General features: G+C 58.1%; 1 protein-coding gene across 2 annotated transcripts; it reads left to right on the forward strand.

Moving 5' to 3' along the window:
* Positions 1-296: 296 nt before the first annotated feature.
* ZDHHC7 (zDHHC palmitoyltransferase 7) lies at positions 297-15,129 on the forward strand. 2 transcript variants are annotated; one of them, XM_006152561.3, is made up of 8 exons: positions 297-315; positions 6,333-6,417; positions 7,612-7,943; positions 8,818-8,942; positions 11,212-11,308; positions 11,721-11,802; positions 12,753-12,883; positions 13,352-15,129. In XM_006152561.3, exons 3-8 carry the CDS (start codon positions 7,629-7,631, stop codon positions 13,526-13,528), a joined length of 927 nt encoding a protein of 308 aa, XP_006152623.1. In that variant the 5' UTR covers positions 297-315; positions 6,333-6,417; positions 7,612-7,628; the 3' UTR covers positions 13,529-15,129. The 2 variants fall into 2 exon arrangements, with proteins under 2 accessions (XP_006152623.1, XP_006152624.1); XM_006152562.3 differs by lacking the exon at positions 297-315 and having other exon boundaries at positions 5,643-6,417; positions 12,812-12,883.
* The last annotated feature ends 919 nt before the right edge of the window (positions 15,130-16,048 follow it).

A 16,048-nucleotide genomic window follows, 5' to 3' on the forward strand; every position in this document is an offset into this window, starting at 1 on the left:
TCAGGAAGAGGGGTTGGTTTTGACTTACAGTCCTGGTGGCTAAGGCATCGAAAGTGGCAGAAGGCAGATCTGTCCACGCGGTCGCCCTTCGGCCACATTCCCTCTGCTTATAAACCCACTGGACTCAACTGTGGAGGCCCTAACGACGTTACCGTACCCAAAGGCGCCGTCCTGGGCACCGTGGACAAATGAAGTTTCTGCTTAACACCTTTACGCTGTCACGTCCCTACAACTGAATTCTGTCCCGTAGGCGCCCACTAGGACCAGTTAGAAAACATGGAACTCGGGGACAGACGATGATCCAGATGGTAGCAGGTGCGTTCCTCAAGGAGTCATCTGCAGTCAGAGCTCTCCAGGGCCCAGCACGGCGGAACCCCAACCCTGCTAATCAAAGCACTGGTCAGCAGGGACGGGATGGGCTCTCGGGGACAGGCAGAAGTGAAGCGACCTGGCACAGTCACACAATGATACCCACTAGCGTGGATTCTGGTGACATAAGTAACATACTCTGTTAATTAGAGGAGATAAGACCAGAAATAAGCTCACATACAAGTTGACGTTTACGAGTTGAGAAGTAGTTTTCATGACGTCTCTAGAGCTTCCCATCTCCAATCCATGCTGGCCACGATCGAATGTAGTTTTCCTGAAGCAGCTTTTGGGACTGTGTTTTTATAAAATAATGTGGCCCTTCCCCTCGTGATGAGAAAGAGAGAGGTCACGTTTTAAATTTCTTTCATGAGAGAGAGACACCCCCGACAGGTCCCTGCCCTGTGACCCATCCAGTCTCAGCCAGCCTGCATCAGGGGCACACATGCATGTACATGCAGCGTGCCCGGGGTGTCCCAGGCCACAGACCGGGGCCCTTGACCCATGGGTCCACATAGCTGTGCCACCACCTGGCCTCCGGTGTTTCTGACGACGGCTTGCCCCGTTGCAGTGCTTCCGCCCAGCCTCCCTGTTAGCTAGAATCCCAGACATGCCCCACAGAGCCTGGGCTGCTTGGGTCAGGCTGGGAACCAAAGCTGGCCTCGCGGGCGCCCTCAGCCACCACAGGGTGTGCTCTTCTCGTTCCATCAAGCTGGCCTGTGACGCTTTAATTATAAACGATATCCAGGGCTCAGCCTCGCGCTGCAATGCTGTGCTTTACCGGTGGGGACCCCGTAGGATTCCCAGGTTCACTCCCCAGAGCTGCATCCAGGTGGGCAGTGGTGTGCACCTGTAACCCCAGCAACCTGGGAGAACGGGGCAGGTGTATGAGCCCAATGCTTACCTGGGGGAACCAGCAGATGTTGTAATGGTTATGTCACTGGACTGCCATGTAGTTGACCATGGTTCAAGTCCTGGACCTGGTGACTTAAAACTCACAGCAGGGGAGGGGCAGGTGGCATGGTGGTTAAGGGCACTGGACTTCCACATGGCCAACTGTGGTTCAAGTCCTGGACCTGGTATCTTGCTTTTTCACTTTCTCTCTCACTCTGTTCCTCTCCAGCCATACTAAAATAAATAAATAGATAAAATGAAATAATTCTTTTAAAAACACACACACACACACTTGGGACCAGCAATTGACATAATGGCTATGTCGCTGGACTCCCATGTAGTTGACCGCAGTTCGAGTCCTGGACCCAGTGACTTAAACTCACACTGGCGCGTGTGTGTGCATGCCCAAGATCCCGAGAGGAGAATGGAAGAGAAGGGATTGCAGTGTGGCCATCCCCCCTGGGGGGTGAAACTCATACTGGGCGCATGTGTGTACATGCCCAAGATCCTGAGAAGAGAATGGAGGAGAAGGGATTGCAGCATGGCCATCCCCCCGCCCCGGGGGGTGATTTCTTGCTTTCTATCTCTCAATCTCTGTCTTTCTGGCGAGCACACACGCCCTATAGCAAATACCTCTCCCCCCAAAAAAAAAAAAATCCTCATGCCAGGCGTGTGTTTGTCTGTCCAAAATCCCGAGAGGAGGATGGAGTAGAGCCCTGCTGGGAGTTGATTTCTCACTTTCTGTCTCTCTGCCTCTCCGGTGAATGCATACACCTTATAGCAAAAATCTCTCAAAAAAAAAAAAAAAAAAAACTTACCTGGGCATTATAGCAAGACCCCATCTTAAAAAGTGCCAGGCATGGTATTATGGCCTGGAATTCCACCTGGGAGACTGAGACAGGGTGATCAGAACAGTGGGACCTTGTCTTAAAGTAATAGGGGCCAGCAGGTGGCGCGGAGGTGACTGCAGCTGGAACCCATGTGACTGACCATGCAGTTCAAGTCCTGGACCTGGCAACTTGAAAAACACCAGCACAGGGAACCAGCAGTTAGCGTAATGGCTATGTCGCTGGACTCCCACGTAGTCGACCGCGGTTTGCGTCCCGGACCCGGTGGCTTAAAACTCACGCCGGGCGCGTGTGCGTGCGTGCCCAAGATCCCGGGAGGAGAGTGGAGGAGAAGGGATTGCGGCGTAACCATCCTCCTGGGGGGTGATTTCTCGCTTTCTGTCTCTATGTCTCTCTCTGTCTGGCGAGCGCACGCGCCCTATAGCGAAAACCTCTCCAAAAAAAAAAAGAAAACAAAACCCACCAGGTATGAGTAGGCACCCAAAGTCCTGAGAGGAGAATGGAGGAGAAGGGATTACAGTGTGGCCACCCTGTCGGGGTGAGTTCTCACTTTCTTTCTTTCTGTCTCTTCAGTGAGTACAGGTGCACTGTAACTTAAGTAAGTAAGTAAAGTAAAAACACAGGGCACGTGTAAAGTAGCTCAGACCCGAGCAGACTCAGTGTCTACAGCCAGCATGCTCTTTCTCGCTGGAAATTCTCGGGCTCCAGGGTCATTGTTAACAACCTGCTGGGCAGCCCTTCGGTTTCAATACCTGAGAAGAGTGGGCCTCCTGCAGCCAAGTCTCACAGTATTGCCAGTGGCCTTTGTAAGGCCTCTCCAGAGCGAGGTGTGGTGGCACACGCCTGTGATCCCAGCCGCTAGGGAGACTGAGGCAAGAGGATTGCAAGTTCTAGGCTGTTCTGGCAACATAGCAAGATCCTGTCTCTAAAACACAAACGCAGAAGTGGTGTGGTCCATTTACCTAGGCGCCGTTGCTGCCTGTTCCAGGGGATGAGGGCCCGACCCCCAGACACCACGGCGTATAGCACGTTTTCAGCAGCCCCAGCCTCGCCTCTGGCCACGCTGCCCTTCAGCCTCCCGTCCTGTTCCCGGCCCTCTCTGTCCTGCAGGTGGAGCTGCCTGTTGTCACCTGTCTGTCTCGTGCTCTGCTCCTGGTGGCGCAGCACAGCTCAGCCACCTGCGCCGCTGAGTTGCTGGGCTGCTGGGTGAGCGGGCCGTGTGCACTGTGGCTGCATGCTGCGCCAGATGTGTTCCGACGCCGGCCCCACCTGTGCGGCCCAGTCTCCGGGTGCTCCTTCTGGAGGAGACCCACACGTCTGTGGGTCGGGGTGTCCGAGCCGTGGGAAGGAGGCGAGTTCAAACAGCGTTCCTCTCAGCTCAGACCAGGCTCAGGGAGACGTCCTCGTGTCGCGGTGGGAAAGTCAGTCCACCCCTGTCCCCCGGCAGCCGCTCGCCTGATCGTCAGAGCATTTGTGACAAGTACACGTGCCCTTTGTACCCACGGAAACAGAGAGGGCAAGACCTCAGACCCCTGCTGAGGCGAGAGGCCATGGAGGCTCTACGACAGTCTCGACTTGGGAGTGACGTTTCGGTGGGGGAGAACACAGCCCTGGCTGCTGGCCTGGGCTGGGCTTCACCGCTTAAGCGCAGAGCACTGGGTTTCGGCTTGACAGCTGCCCCGGGAGCTCCCTCCGCCAGCGTCGGGGTGTGTCTGTGGACTTAGAACCTGGCCCTGCACCCTCCTGTCATTCCTGGGCTCAGGTCAGTCTGCCTGGCTTCGAGTCACACAGGTAGCCTCTGTGTCCGGATCCGTTCCCCTCGTGTCTGAGATTTACCGATGTCGTGTCGGCAGCTTTCCCACCGTTTTGCTCGGAAGTGTGCCACCCACCGAGCGAGTGCACAGGGTTTGTGGCTGAGCCTCCCGTCGGCGGTTTGAGCTGCCTCCCGCGGGGGCTCCTGGGAACATAGTGGGCCTACGCGGTTCTGCACACGTTTTCATGGCCACGCTCATCTGTCCTTGGTACGTTCCGGAAGTGGAATTGTTGGGCCGCAGGGCGCGTGCCAGGCTGCTTTCCCGACTGCTCACCGTCGGTAGAAAAGTAATTGGGGTCATTGTAGACGCCGGTGTAGACCAGACGCCCGGAATCAGTAACCCCGTGTAGAACCAGCTTTAGTTGTTGAAACGCTGCTCAGATGAGCTCTTTGAAACACAGTCCAGAAGACAGCTGAACATTCCAAGTTACTGGCTGTCGCGTAGATACTTGGGGAGAGGGCCTGTCACCCTCGCTGGTTTCAGCCGCCGGGATCTGAGGCCGCGCCTGCAGTTACAGAGCTTGGGGACTCAGAGCTGGCGGCCAGAGCCCGGCTGGGGATTCCTTTTCTTCTGGAGGCCTGCGGCGCTGGGCCTCTGTTGGAGGGTGCACCCCCTGATCGACCCTCGCGTTTCATTTTCTGCTTTCCTCTACAGTCTCCCTTCTGGGAGGTTTCTTCAGTCTGTCGTCCAGTCCTACTTCAAAATTTTTGAAGTTTATTTATCTCATGAGAGAAGCAGACAGGCACCCTCGAGTCTCACACCATGACCACCCCTCCCTCCAGCCTTCCTAGGCAGTCGGGGTCATGGGGACATGGGCCTGGCATGCAAGGCACACCTCATCGGCCACGTGGCTGCAGCATTGCCTGAGCTGCCATTGTCCCCACGGCTGGGCCCTGTTTAAAAAATTTTTTTTCTCTTTTTTTTTGTAGAGGTTTTTGCCTTAGGGTGCGTGCACTCGCCAGAGAGACAGAGACAGTGAAAAGGGAAAGTGAGAAATCACCCTCCGGGGGCTATGGCCATGCCGCAGTCCCTTCCTCATTCTTCTCCTGGGATCTCGGGCACATACACACGTGTGCCTGGTGTGAGTTTCAAGCCACCGAGTCCAGGACTCTGAACCAAGGTCAGCCACGTGGGAGCCCAGTGAAAACCGCTACGCCATCTGCTGGTCCCTTTTCTTTAAAGGTTTTTGCCTTTGGATGTGTGTGCTCACCAGGGAGAGAGACAGTGAGAGGGAGAGAGAATTCACCCCCTTGGGGGGATGGCCACGCTGCAGTCCCTCCTCCCTTCTCCTCCTGGGATCTTGGGTACACATGCACACACACCCAATGTGAGTTTCAAGCCATTGGGTCCAGGACTCAAGCCACACTGGACCATGTGGAAGGCCAGGGCCGTAACCGCTACACTCTCTGTTGGTCCTGTCTTTTACATTGTAAAATTCCACCTTCATGTTGTTATTTTCGGTGACCAGGATTTTCTCGACGGGACCCCTTTTTGGCTCATGGGTACAGCTCCTCTCCCATCCCTGAGAGAGAGCCATGGCTGTCTCAGTCCAAGGCCTCTCCCGTGCACGGTGCCCACGCATCTTCCCTCCTGGGTTCGGTGCAGGCGGGGCTGTTCCCTGGTGACCCTCGCCTTGGGGAAGCCCTGCAGTGACTGACGTTTCTGGTTGGGCGCCTTTTCTATGTGGCATCTTCGTTTTTAACCTCGGTCTTTATTCTGGCCGTGCTCGGGGCAGTGGGGGGTCTGTTCTGTGTGTGAAGTAGCCTGTCCTTACCCAGAAGCGTGGCAGCGTCATGGTCCACTCAGTCGCTGGACTTTGGACACAAGTTGGGGCTGTTGAAAAAACAGGAGGTTCCCCACGGGCCGATGGAGCTGCCCCGCCAAGGGCACGCACGTCTCTGAGAGGGGCCCGACGTGTTTCGGCGATGGCTACCAGCGCAGTTTCTGCACCATCCCCTTGCCAGGTCGCGGGAGCCTGCGTGTCCAGGTGGCCCTCGCCCGGTGCCAGCGTTTTCCTTCATGGCCTGCAGCTGCCCCGTCCGGCTCGCTCTCCACCGCTCCTCACCCCTGCCGTCAATTGCATGAAGGCTTGGCATACAGGCCAGTCCGATTTGGCCCGGATTAGTCCTGAGGATCTGGAGGGATTTGGGCGTGTAGATTGGTATTTAACACGGGGCTAAAAGGCAGGAGGCAAAGAGCCGGTGTGAAACTGCTCCGTTCCCAGAATTGTCGCTCGGGGGCTGGGGAGCGGGGGACAGTGATTTCATAGTTGAGGATAGGCCTGGCTGACGGAAATCAACGTGTAAAATGTGACGTCGCTTTTTGCAAATATCGGTCACAACCTAGAACTCTACACACTTTGCCGTCATAAAATGCAAAGCTTTTCTGATTGGCTTTTATTACCTTTCAGACCCTATCACATAGGACAGCATGCACCTGAAGATTCTGAAGAAAAGGCACAAAGCGTTCAGGTGATGCTCAGAGTCACTCCGTAGGTAAGAGCTCACTCCCGTGGCGGTCACCGCCCTCCTGACAGCCGGCGCTGGCGCGGACCTGGCCACCTACGTGCCGGTGCCGGGATAGCACAGCAGCTGCCGAGATCCATGGCCACCAGTTGGTCCGTCTTTCCGGCTGCTGTCTGGTTACTGCTAAGCCCAGAGAAGGAGGGTGCTGCGGGTTGGGTTGGTGACAAGATGAGGGGACCCTAAGGAGTCAATGACATGGAACGTTTTGCCTATGTGGGTGTCCGCCTGAATGACAGAGGTCAGCCCTGTTGCTCGAGTCTGGGAAACGGCCTCATTTAATGTGATGATAAAGAGCTTCGGTTCAGGAGTCTAAACCAAAATCCCATTAAAGCGCTCACCGAGTGGAGGGCGACGACAGGACACCTGCGGGACAGCCATCAGCACGTGGGCTTTGGATGCTGTCAGGAGCATGGAGTCCGGGGGACCCGGGGCTCGCTGTGGAGCGGGGCCCGCCTGTGAAGGGGTGCGGCACCTCTGCCCTCCCAGCCCTGTGGCTTCGCTGCGGGCAACACACAGGAACGGTTTCTCCACTTCCTCCCCTCCCTTCCTGCGGCATCGCCGGGTAAACAGTGACTCAGCGGGCGCGGGCACCTGCTGGCCGAGCGCCGACCCTTCGCCGGCCTGGCCCGGGCACTGCTGGCTTCCTTGACAGAGAGCGATTTGTAGCTCTCCGATTCGCTTCCTGTCGACTCCTAGTGGGTTTTCAGGTTTGGGGCCAAAGCCCTCAAGCGTGGCTCCTCCCTGTCCGAAATACACTTCCAGGAAGGGCCGCTGAGGTGGTCTTTGTGGTTTCTGCAGGACTCCCTCACACGGGCAGCCTGCCCCGACCCTCAGGCCAGGCCTCCTGCCGCAGGCCGCCCCGTGTTTATTTCTCCCTTGCGATCTCGGTACATGGGCAGCCCAGCCGTCATGGATCTGGGACACGGGTGCCTGTGTACTCACAGCGGTCTCCTGGGTGACCCCGGAACTTCCCCACGTGGGCGGCCTCACCGAGTGTCACCGTTGGCTCTTGGCTGCCATGTGTGTTTACAGTAACAGTGGAGCGGCCAAGGGCAGGTGGGAACACGCCATATTGAAGGGGGCGTGTAAGTGTGTGCTCATACACATGTGTGCGTGTGCACATACACACGTGTGTTGCTCTCAGCAGCTGTGCTTCTCCCGCAGGGCGTGTCAGGGCCACCATGCAGCCATCAGGACACCGGCTCCGGGACGTCGAGCACCACCCTCTCCTGACTGAAAATGATAGTTACGACTCCTCCTCGTCCTCCTCGTCCGAGGCCGACGTGGCAGACAGGGTGTGGTTTGTCCGCGACGGCTGCGGCATGGTCTGCGCAGCCATGACGTGGCTCCTGGTCGTCTACGCCGACTTCGTGGTGACCTTCGTCATGCTGCTGCCATCCAAAGACTTCTGGTACTCGGTGGTCAACGGGGTCCTCTTCAACTGCCTGGCAGTGCTGGCCCTGTCCTCCCACCTGAGGACCATGCTCACCGACCCCGTGAGTGGCGGCCGCGCCTGGGCTAGAGCCCGTGGGACCAGACGTCTCCTGTCCCAGCCACATCTGGCTTATTGTACCCGGGGACACAGACTTGCAGCGCTTCCTGCGTGCTGTCTTCCCGTCCCTTCCGCCCACGTGTACCAGAGCGGGAGCTCAGGCCGCAGCCTTCTCCCCGTCCTGTCCTGTTCGGATTTGGGGCACACGTTCCCAAGCTGCTGGGGCTGGGGTTTGAACCACGGTTGGCCACGTGATATCCGGCTCCCTTAACCCCACGCTGGGTGTGCAGTGGGATTGAGGGAAGAGGCTCTGGGGCAGGGACTCCCCTGTGGTGTGTGCTGCTGCCCAGGGGGGCTGCTTCTCTCTGGGATTGGTTCCTGCTCCCTGCCCAGGGAAAAGGCCTTGAAACTGACAGGAAGCCCGCGGGCTAGAGCAGGTGACTGCAGACAGTCGTGAACAGGGGTGTACGGGCACCTTACTCACTGTCCCTACAGGGGCGGGTGGCGCACTCGGCTGGGAGTGAGTTCACTGCAGCAGCCCCTGTGCGGTCAGCGCTTCCTGGTCAGTCACAGAGTCTGCAGCCATGGCCATTTCAAGACATCTTGTCACCCCCAAATGCAGTCCACAGCCCCGGGCCTCACTCCCCGGAATGCTGCCCCAGTCCCGGGTGACCACTGACCTGTCTTGGTCTGGATCCGCCTGTTCTGGACACTTGACACAGACGGGTCCGTAGTCTCCTGCGTGTAGCGTCCATCGTTCAGCTTCACGCTTCCGTGGCTCTTCCCTGTGTGGGGACGTCTAAAATCCCACGTGAATTCCTACGTTCACCGACGGTTTTTTTCTTCTCTCCAAATAACTCATCCTTCTCACCCTGCAGGGGGCAGTGCCCAAGGGGAACGCCACGAAGGAGTACATGGAGAGCCTGCAGCTGAAGCCTGGCGAGGTCATCTACAAGTGCCCCAAGTGCTGCTGCATCAAGCCCGAGCGTGCCCACCACTGCAGGTGCCGTGCCCGGGGACAGGCCGGTGCCCAGTAGTTGGGGACACAGACCCGGGCCCCTTTCTAGCAGATGGTCAGTCGTGTGGGTCCGCAGCCTGGGCAGTGGCAGGCCATGCACTCCGGTGGCATGGCAGCCTCAGACTGGCACGCATGTGCTCAGTCCACTGGCTACACCCCACATGGGGTCCAGCGGGAGGTGCAGTCTTCCCCTCACCTCTCCGGGTTCTTCCAGCCAGAGGGGAGTTGCTGCAAGTTCACCTCCGTCCTCCCCTGCCATGGGCTACGTGCAGGTGCTTCTGGAATCTCTCGACCCTGGTTATTACATACGTATTTTTAAAGCCAGAACGAAGGTCTGCCTTCTTCCTGGGCGTGCCCTGCTGGTCCTGGCTGCCTTTTGCCCACTCCTGGCTCATGGGGAGTCTGCCTGCTACTGGGGGGCGGGCACTGCCTCCAGGAGTTGCAGCGACAGGCTGAGGGTATTTCTCCCCAGTAAAGTAGCTGTTGAAGCTCAGCTCAGGTGCTCTCAGAGCGATGGGGTGTGGCTGTAGGTTGGGCCTTGCCGGCCACAGTGAGTGAGTGAGGGGAGAAGACAGAAACGAGGGTTGCCCGCTCAGTGTCGGGCGAAAGGTTCAGAAAGACTCTTATCCACACAGTGGGTAAGAGACAAAGATGAAGGGGGACAAGATAGCTGGGCTGGGTGAAAACGGGGAAAGACTGCATCTGAGCGTGAGGTTTCCTTCTGGGGCCATGGGAGCGCCCCAGGGTGAGAGAGCAATGGCCTCCATGTGCCGCAAGTGTAGTGAGACCACGGAGGCGCCCTCCCACGTCCGCACGCTTGTGTGGTGTGTCAGACACCCAGGGGGTCTATTCAGGGCGGCTCTGTAGTTTAGCAGCGAAGAGAGCCAGAGCCCACGTGGCTGCCTGTGGTTCGAATCCTGCCCCAGGTCCTGACAGGACGGAGAAGTGGAGGAGGGCCTGTGGCCCTGTGCCCACTGGGGGTGCTTCTCTCTCCGTCTCCTCTCTCTGGCAAGCAAATGCACCCTCTAGCAATGAAAAAAATAAGTTTAAAAATAAAAATATCTGTTTAAAGAAATGAAATGGGAGCACCTGGGAGTTCTTAGATTAGCAGGTATGTTAGAAATGGCTGAGAAAGGGAGATTGGGTAGAGGGCATGCTCCCAGGGGTGCTCCTGCAGGGTATGCTCCCACGGAGGGTGCTCCTGGAGAGCGTGTTCCTAGAGCGTGCTCTTACAGAGGGTGCTCCCGTGGAGAATGCTCCCACGGAGGGCGCTCCCACGGACTCTTACAGAAAGTGTGTGGCGCCGAGAGGCCTGCGTCCACATGTAGCAGTGTAATTAAATGACACAAGCTATCTCTAGAAAAATGACTGTTGGCAGCCTCGGGCGCCCTTGGCTTAGCGGGTGCTGTTTGAAATCAGACGTAGGAAATGTTGGGGCAGAAGTAAATCAGCTGGAAATGAAGCTCTGCACGGGGTACGGAGTTGGATGGCATGAGACGAGGTGGGTGGAGCTGCCGGAATGTCTCTCCCTGCACGGAGACGTTCCATGCTGTTTTATATTGAACTGGACTTGGGGCTTCGGAGCTTGCAGTTCGGGAGCGTTATCGCTAAGCGTCTGTGATGGGTCCAGCCAGGAGAGCCTGGGACCAGGGGAATGATGGCTCCATGTACCTGGCTCCGAGCCTGTCAGTCTGGGCAAGGGAAAGCGTGGGAGTTCATCAAAAACAGAAGTTTTAAAAGAGGACCCTAGGTGTGGTAGAGATTTTTGGCACGTTACACAATGGGACTTCATAAAGTTCGCGGGAAAATGGCTGTAAAATATGGGTTTATTTCAGTGCAAAACTTTTTGAAACCAACGCAGACTTTTTCATAATACGCATTTTCCAAGAACTTTTTCTTTAGAGGTTTTTGCTATAGAGCGCTTGTGCTCACCAGATAGGCAGAGACAGAGACAGAAAGCGAGGAATCACCCCCCCAGGAGGGATGGCCATGCCGCAATTCCTTCTCCTCCATTCTCCTCTCGGGATCTTGGGCACGCACGCACACGCGCCCTGCGTGAGTTTTAAACCACCGGGTCCGGGACGTGAACCGCGGTCGATTACGTGGGAGTCCAGCGACATAGCCATTATGCTAACTGCTGGTCCCTCCATGAACATTTTGAGGATCCTTAGAATATATGACTTTTCCCCTTTTAGTTGTATCACTCTGGTTTCCTCAGAGTAGGGAATACTGACCGTCAAACTCTCATTTTCAGTATTTGCAAAAGATGTATTCGGAAAATGGACCACCACTGCCCGTGGGTGAACAATTGTGTAGGAGAAAAGAATCAGAGATTTTTCGTGCTCTTCACTGTAAGTAGAAATATTTTCAGTTTCCATTTCTTTAGCAAGAGTCTTGCTTGCAGCGGGGGACACTGAGTCTGACCTCAGGGCCGTGTCTCCGGCTGTCCTCCGACAAGCTGTGCTGTTAGGTAGCAGGTCGTCCCAGCAGCAGAGCGGCTGTCAGCGGTGGCTGTGTTCTCTCGGATGCCTTAAATCACCCTTGGTAGCAGGCTCCTCCAGGAGCTGAGATTCCCTGCCACATCGCCCTTGTAACAGCGCTGGCCTGACTGGCGTCTCTGCAGGCCGGCGTCAGCTATGACCTGACGCTCCCCTCCTTGCTCCTCTTCTGACGAGCGAAGTGGACTCTGGACACCCTGCCCGTTGACCTTTGCACTCAGAAAGGTTGCCTGGCTCAGGACTGACGGGTCTCCCCTCCTTCCAGATGTATATAGCTCTGTCTTCAGTCCACGCTCTGGTTCTCTGTGGATTCCAGTTCATTTCCTGTGTCCGAGGGCAGTGGACTGGTAAGCTGGACCCCGCACGCCGTCCGCAACGCGTATGCCTTTCCACTGAGCGAGCGAAGTTTAAAGAAGGGGTGATTTTCCGGTGTGGAAGGAAGTCCTTGGCTAGTCTAGGAGGGAACTGAACTTCCTTAGAAAAGGACATAGTTCAGTTCAAACCCTGCCCTGTGCTCAGAGCAAAGCCCAGAGCGCTCTGGTGCTTCTGTAGTCAGGCATTTGTTCCAACTCTCATTTGTATTTTGCGTGTTTACGTTTTTGTTTATTCATCATAAGGCATGGTGGGGGAGGAGAGGGAGGGGCACCCTCCTTGGGATCTGGTCATGCCGCGATCCCTTCCTCCAGCCCCTGGACCCCTGGACCCCAGGCACTTAACCTCCGGGCCTGGCACGTCTCGGGCAGAGTGGGAGGGGGGTTGAACTGTGGTTGCCTTGTGGGATCTGGCTTCTCTTGAGCCGGTGCTTTTGCAGAATTTTGAGACCAAGGAAGTTAGCTTTGCCCCGCTGCACCCGTGTGGTCCTCTGGCCAGCAGGGCACCTCCCACACGTCGCTCCGCCAGAGTGAGCCCAGGCAGGGCATCGTCGTCCAGCCACAGAGAGGCAGTTGGGCCCAGGAGTGCATCCTACTCCAGGGGCCAGACAGGGAATGGATTCCTGTGGGGACCACACCCAAGTATAAACACGAGACTCTTCCATTTTTAGTGGCATTTTAAGTCATGGATACAGGGCAGGGGACCCTCAGGCAGTTCACAGCTTTCGAACTGCTGGCCTGGAAACAGGACTGTGAGTCTTTGTCCGGAAGGGCTGCCGTCCTTGCTCCTGGAGGGCGGGGGACGTGGCTGTGCACAGAGCAAGTGCGTTCCTCTGCGGGGCCTGGTGCTGGCCCGGGTGGCCCTCTGCCGATCCCCACCGCCTCGGGCGTGCTCGCCCTGACTGGCACACCCCTCGTGTCTGCAGAGTGCAGTGACTTCTCGCCCCCGATAACTGTGATCCTGTTGATATTCCTGTGCCTTGAGGGTCTGCTGTTCTTCACGTTCACCGCAGTCATGTTTGGCACCCAGATCCACTCCATATGCAACGACGAGACGGTAGGCTCCCCTGGCTGCCGGCCTTGCTGGGGGTCGGGTGGAAGCTCGTGTTGACGGGAAGTCCAGGGCAAGCAGCAGGTGCATGTGTGTGGACTTGGGAGCTGAAGCGGTAAGGCTCGGTGGGCGCCGGCAGGTGCTGGTGTCTTCCGGCCCTTCCTCGGGCGCGGTGCCATGCGTCCTCCAAGTCTCCCGTGGCTGAGAGTCCACCGAGCGGGCGGGCAGAGCCAGCCCTGCCCCAGCAGCAGCGAGTGCGTGAGTCTGGGGGCCAAGCGCCTACACGCCTTCACTGCAGGTGAAGAGCGGGCGCTCGGTAACTGCAGGGGAGGAAACGCCAGAGGCCGCCTGGCCTGGCTGTCCAGATGGGGTCACGGCCCTGCGTCTGCTGGAGCCTCATGCCAGCGTGACACACAGCCCACCTGTGTCTTTGGGGGCCTCTGGAGCCACACAGTTGCTTCTTTCTGCTTCTAGGAGATCGAGAGACTGAAAAGCGAGAAGCCCACGTGGGAGCGACGGCTGCGGTGGGAAGGGATGAAGTCCGTCTTTGGGGGACCCCCCTCACTCCTCTGGATGAACCCCTTCGTCGGCTTCCGATTTAGACGACTGCAAATCAGACCCAGGAGAGGCGGCTCGGAGTTCTCTGTGTGAAGCTCCACCGTGCTGGGGCAGCAGAGGGGCCTTGCGCGGGGCCCGGGCGCCGCGGCTCCCCTGGACGTGGCCGTGCAGACCCGCTGCGTGCAGCCAGCAGGGCTTCCGTCCAGCCGCGGCCGCACTGCACCACGCCCACCTCGGCCTGGACAGCTGACCGGAGGGCGTGGCCACACCAGGCCAGATGTCCTCTTCCTGCTCAGTTGGGACTTCCGTTAAGGATGCTCTGCGCTGTCTAAGAAGTTTGGGATATTACATGGGCTATTTGAATCCTGTGTACTGAGCTGCTTTTTTTTCAATCACGAAGAAGAAACAACGTCAATCCTGTGAACGAGAGGTCTCCCCGGACTCAGGGAGCTCCGGGTGGCCTGTGGCCCACGGGCACACTCCCCTGATGACAGCAGGGATGGACACAGACGGGGCCTCGGCCTCGCCACCTGACGCCCTGCATGGGAACTGCGAGACGAGAGGCCCACGCCCTGAGCAGTGGGGCGCCTCCTGGCACACTCCCCCGCCCTGAGAGGCACCCTGGTCCCTTCTGTGAGCCTGTGTGTGCGTGCGCGCGCGTGTGCATGTGTGTGTTAAGCCCGGCAGTGTTGTCTAGGTGGCGTGTCGTGACGGCTGTGTACAGCAAACAAGCTATTTTTTAGAGACCGACATTTCAGGGAAGAGGGTCGCACGTGGCGGCCCCGGGGTTATTGTGAATGTACGCATGTCGGAGAGTGTCCCGATCCAAAGAACAATCGTCTGGCTCTTCACGCCCTCCTGTGCCGACGCTCCTTAGACGGTCAGGGAACCCATTCTCCCGATGCTCCAGCCAAATTGGGTGTACAGATGGCACCTGTGAGGAGGCCGGGGCGTGGGAGGGCGCAGCCTGGCGCCTCCGGGAAGGCACACGAACGTAGCCAGCCCCGAAGGGCACACCCCTCGGCACAGCAGCACCGAGGCCACGCCGGTCAGGGTGGCGGCAGCTCACCGCTGTCTCCGCCCCAGCACAAGTGACAAAACAGGATCCTTGGTGCGAAGTGTAAAATTGTACCAGAAAGCAAACAGCCCCCCTCCACGGGGACTCGCCTTAAACTTGCCTGGTTCACTGTCCCCGGCTGCATTACGAAGCTCCCGGCGACCGGTCGAGGGCCTTCCCTTAGGTCTGCTTCCCAGGCTCAGAAAGTGGGCGTCTCCCCTGGGGGCTGTCCTGCCTTCCCGTTCATCTGTGAGCTGTTCAATTTTGTTTCCCTCACCCGATCCTAATCAGGGCTCCTGCCACGGCTGAGGCAAAACCACGGGACCGACTGCAGCCCAGTCTGAGCGCAGGCACACGGCCGCAGGTGCTCCCGGGCGAGGCAGAGACGGCTCACTGGGTGGGCCGGGACAGCCAGCGGCAGCGGGAGGGGCTCCCAGAGGGCGTGCGGCAGGTTCGTTTGCACATCCGGGTCGGCTGGATGGCTGGACGGCTGGCCTCGGTGAGGCTGCGTGCCCTGTCATCAGTAAACGACGCGGTTGGCTGCAGGGCTCGCAGGGCGGCCGACCAGGTATACTTGACTCCAGCCTCCTTTCGATGTACCTTTTCTATGAATAAAGCAACCAGTTGACAGTTGTCACCGTGTGCGAGTCGCCTCTGCTTCTTGACCCAGCGGGTACAGGCCTGCAGTAGGTGGTCGTGGTCGGCAGGTACTCCGCCCCGTCCTCCGCCCCAGGCTTGTCGAGGGCTTTGCTGAATTGACTCATGTTCTTGGCTTAGTGTTCCCGACAGACCTAGCTGCTCAGTGCACGTTGAAATGGCAGCTTAGACATTCTGCAGCAGAACCCCGCGCATTTGTATAACGTTTGCATCTCGAGAGCCTCAGAAATGCTGCTGGGGACGGGCTGGCAGGTCAGCGAGCCTGGGGGCCTCCACCCCGGCCGTTCAGAAGCAGAGGGCCCCTGCCATGGACAGGTGGGACTGCACAGTGGCAGCCCTCGGGCGTGTGGCGGCCTCTGTCCCTCCCTCCAGACGGTCCCTGCGCTCTCTGCCTTGAATCAAAGGAGAAACGTCACCCAGCCAGGAAGGGGACGGGCCCAGCTTTCGGTCATGTGGGCGCTTTGGTGGCCATAGGAGCAGAGAGCAGCTTCAAGGAGAGCCACACAAAGGGGTGCCTGTGTGTGCCCCGGGAGGGCGAGGTCTACGTGGTGCTGCTCCTTCCCTGGCGTGGCACAGATGGGCACCGAGCGAGGGGACGACCGGGGTCCGCGGCCTGAGCTGAGGGACGGGGATGAATGCTCAGCAGCCGGGCCTGGGGGGAGTTTTGAGAAGGTTCTCAGGAGTCCGTGAGCCAAAGGCAGTTTCCCAGGGCTTTTGCTGGCCTGGACTTCACTCCGCCCTGCTCACTCCATCTGCTCCTCCGTAGTCAGTGTTAGGACCGAGCGTCTTGCTGCTTAACCACGTGGTCCTAGGATTGGGGTTTTTGGGTAGTTTCCCACTCTGCCTGACAGTCGGCTTGTCTGCTGGTGTGCTTTATGGCCGCCGCCACCGCGTCACGC

This window comes from Tupaia chinensis, unplaced genomic scaffold (genome assembly GCF_000334495.1).
Source record: "Tupaia chinensis unplaced genomic scaffold, TupChi_1.0 Scaffold000355_1, whole genome shotgun sequence".
Classification (NCBI taxonomy): Eukaryota; Metazoa; Chordata; class Mammalia; order Scandentia; family Tupaiidae; genus Tupaia; species Tupaia belangeri.

Excerpts from the sequence above, each read along its gene's own strand:
- ZDHHC7 (XM_006152561.3), top strand. The coding sequence starts at position 7,629 with ATGCAGCCATCAGGACACCGGCTCCGGGACGTCGAGCACCACCCTCTC. Across the intron at positions 7,944-8,817 it reads GGACCATGCTCACCGACCCC|GGGGCAGTGCCCAAGGGGAA; the intron begins GTGAGTGGCGGC and ends CTCACCCTGCAG. Across the intron at positions 8,943-11,211 it reads GAGCGTGCCCACCACTGCAG|TATTTGCAAAAGATGTATTC; the intron begins GTGCCGTGCCCG and ends TCTCATTTTCAG.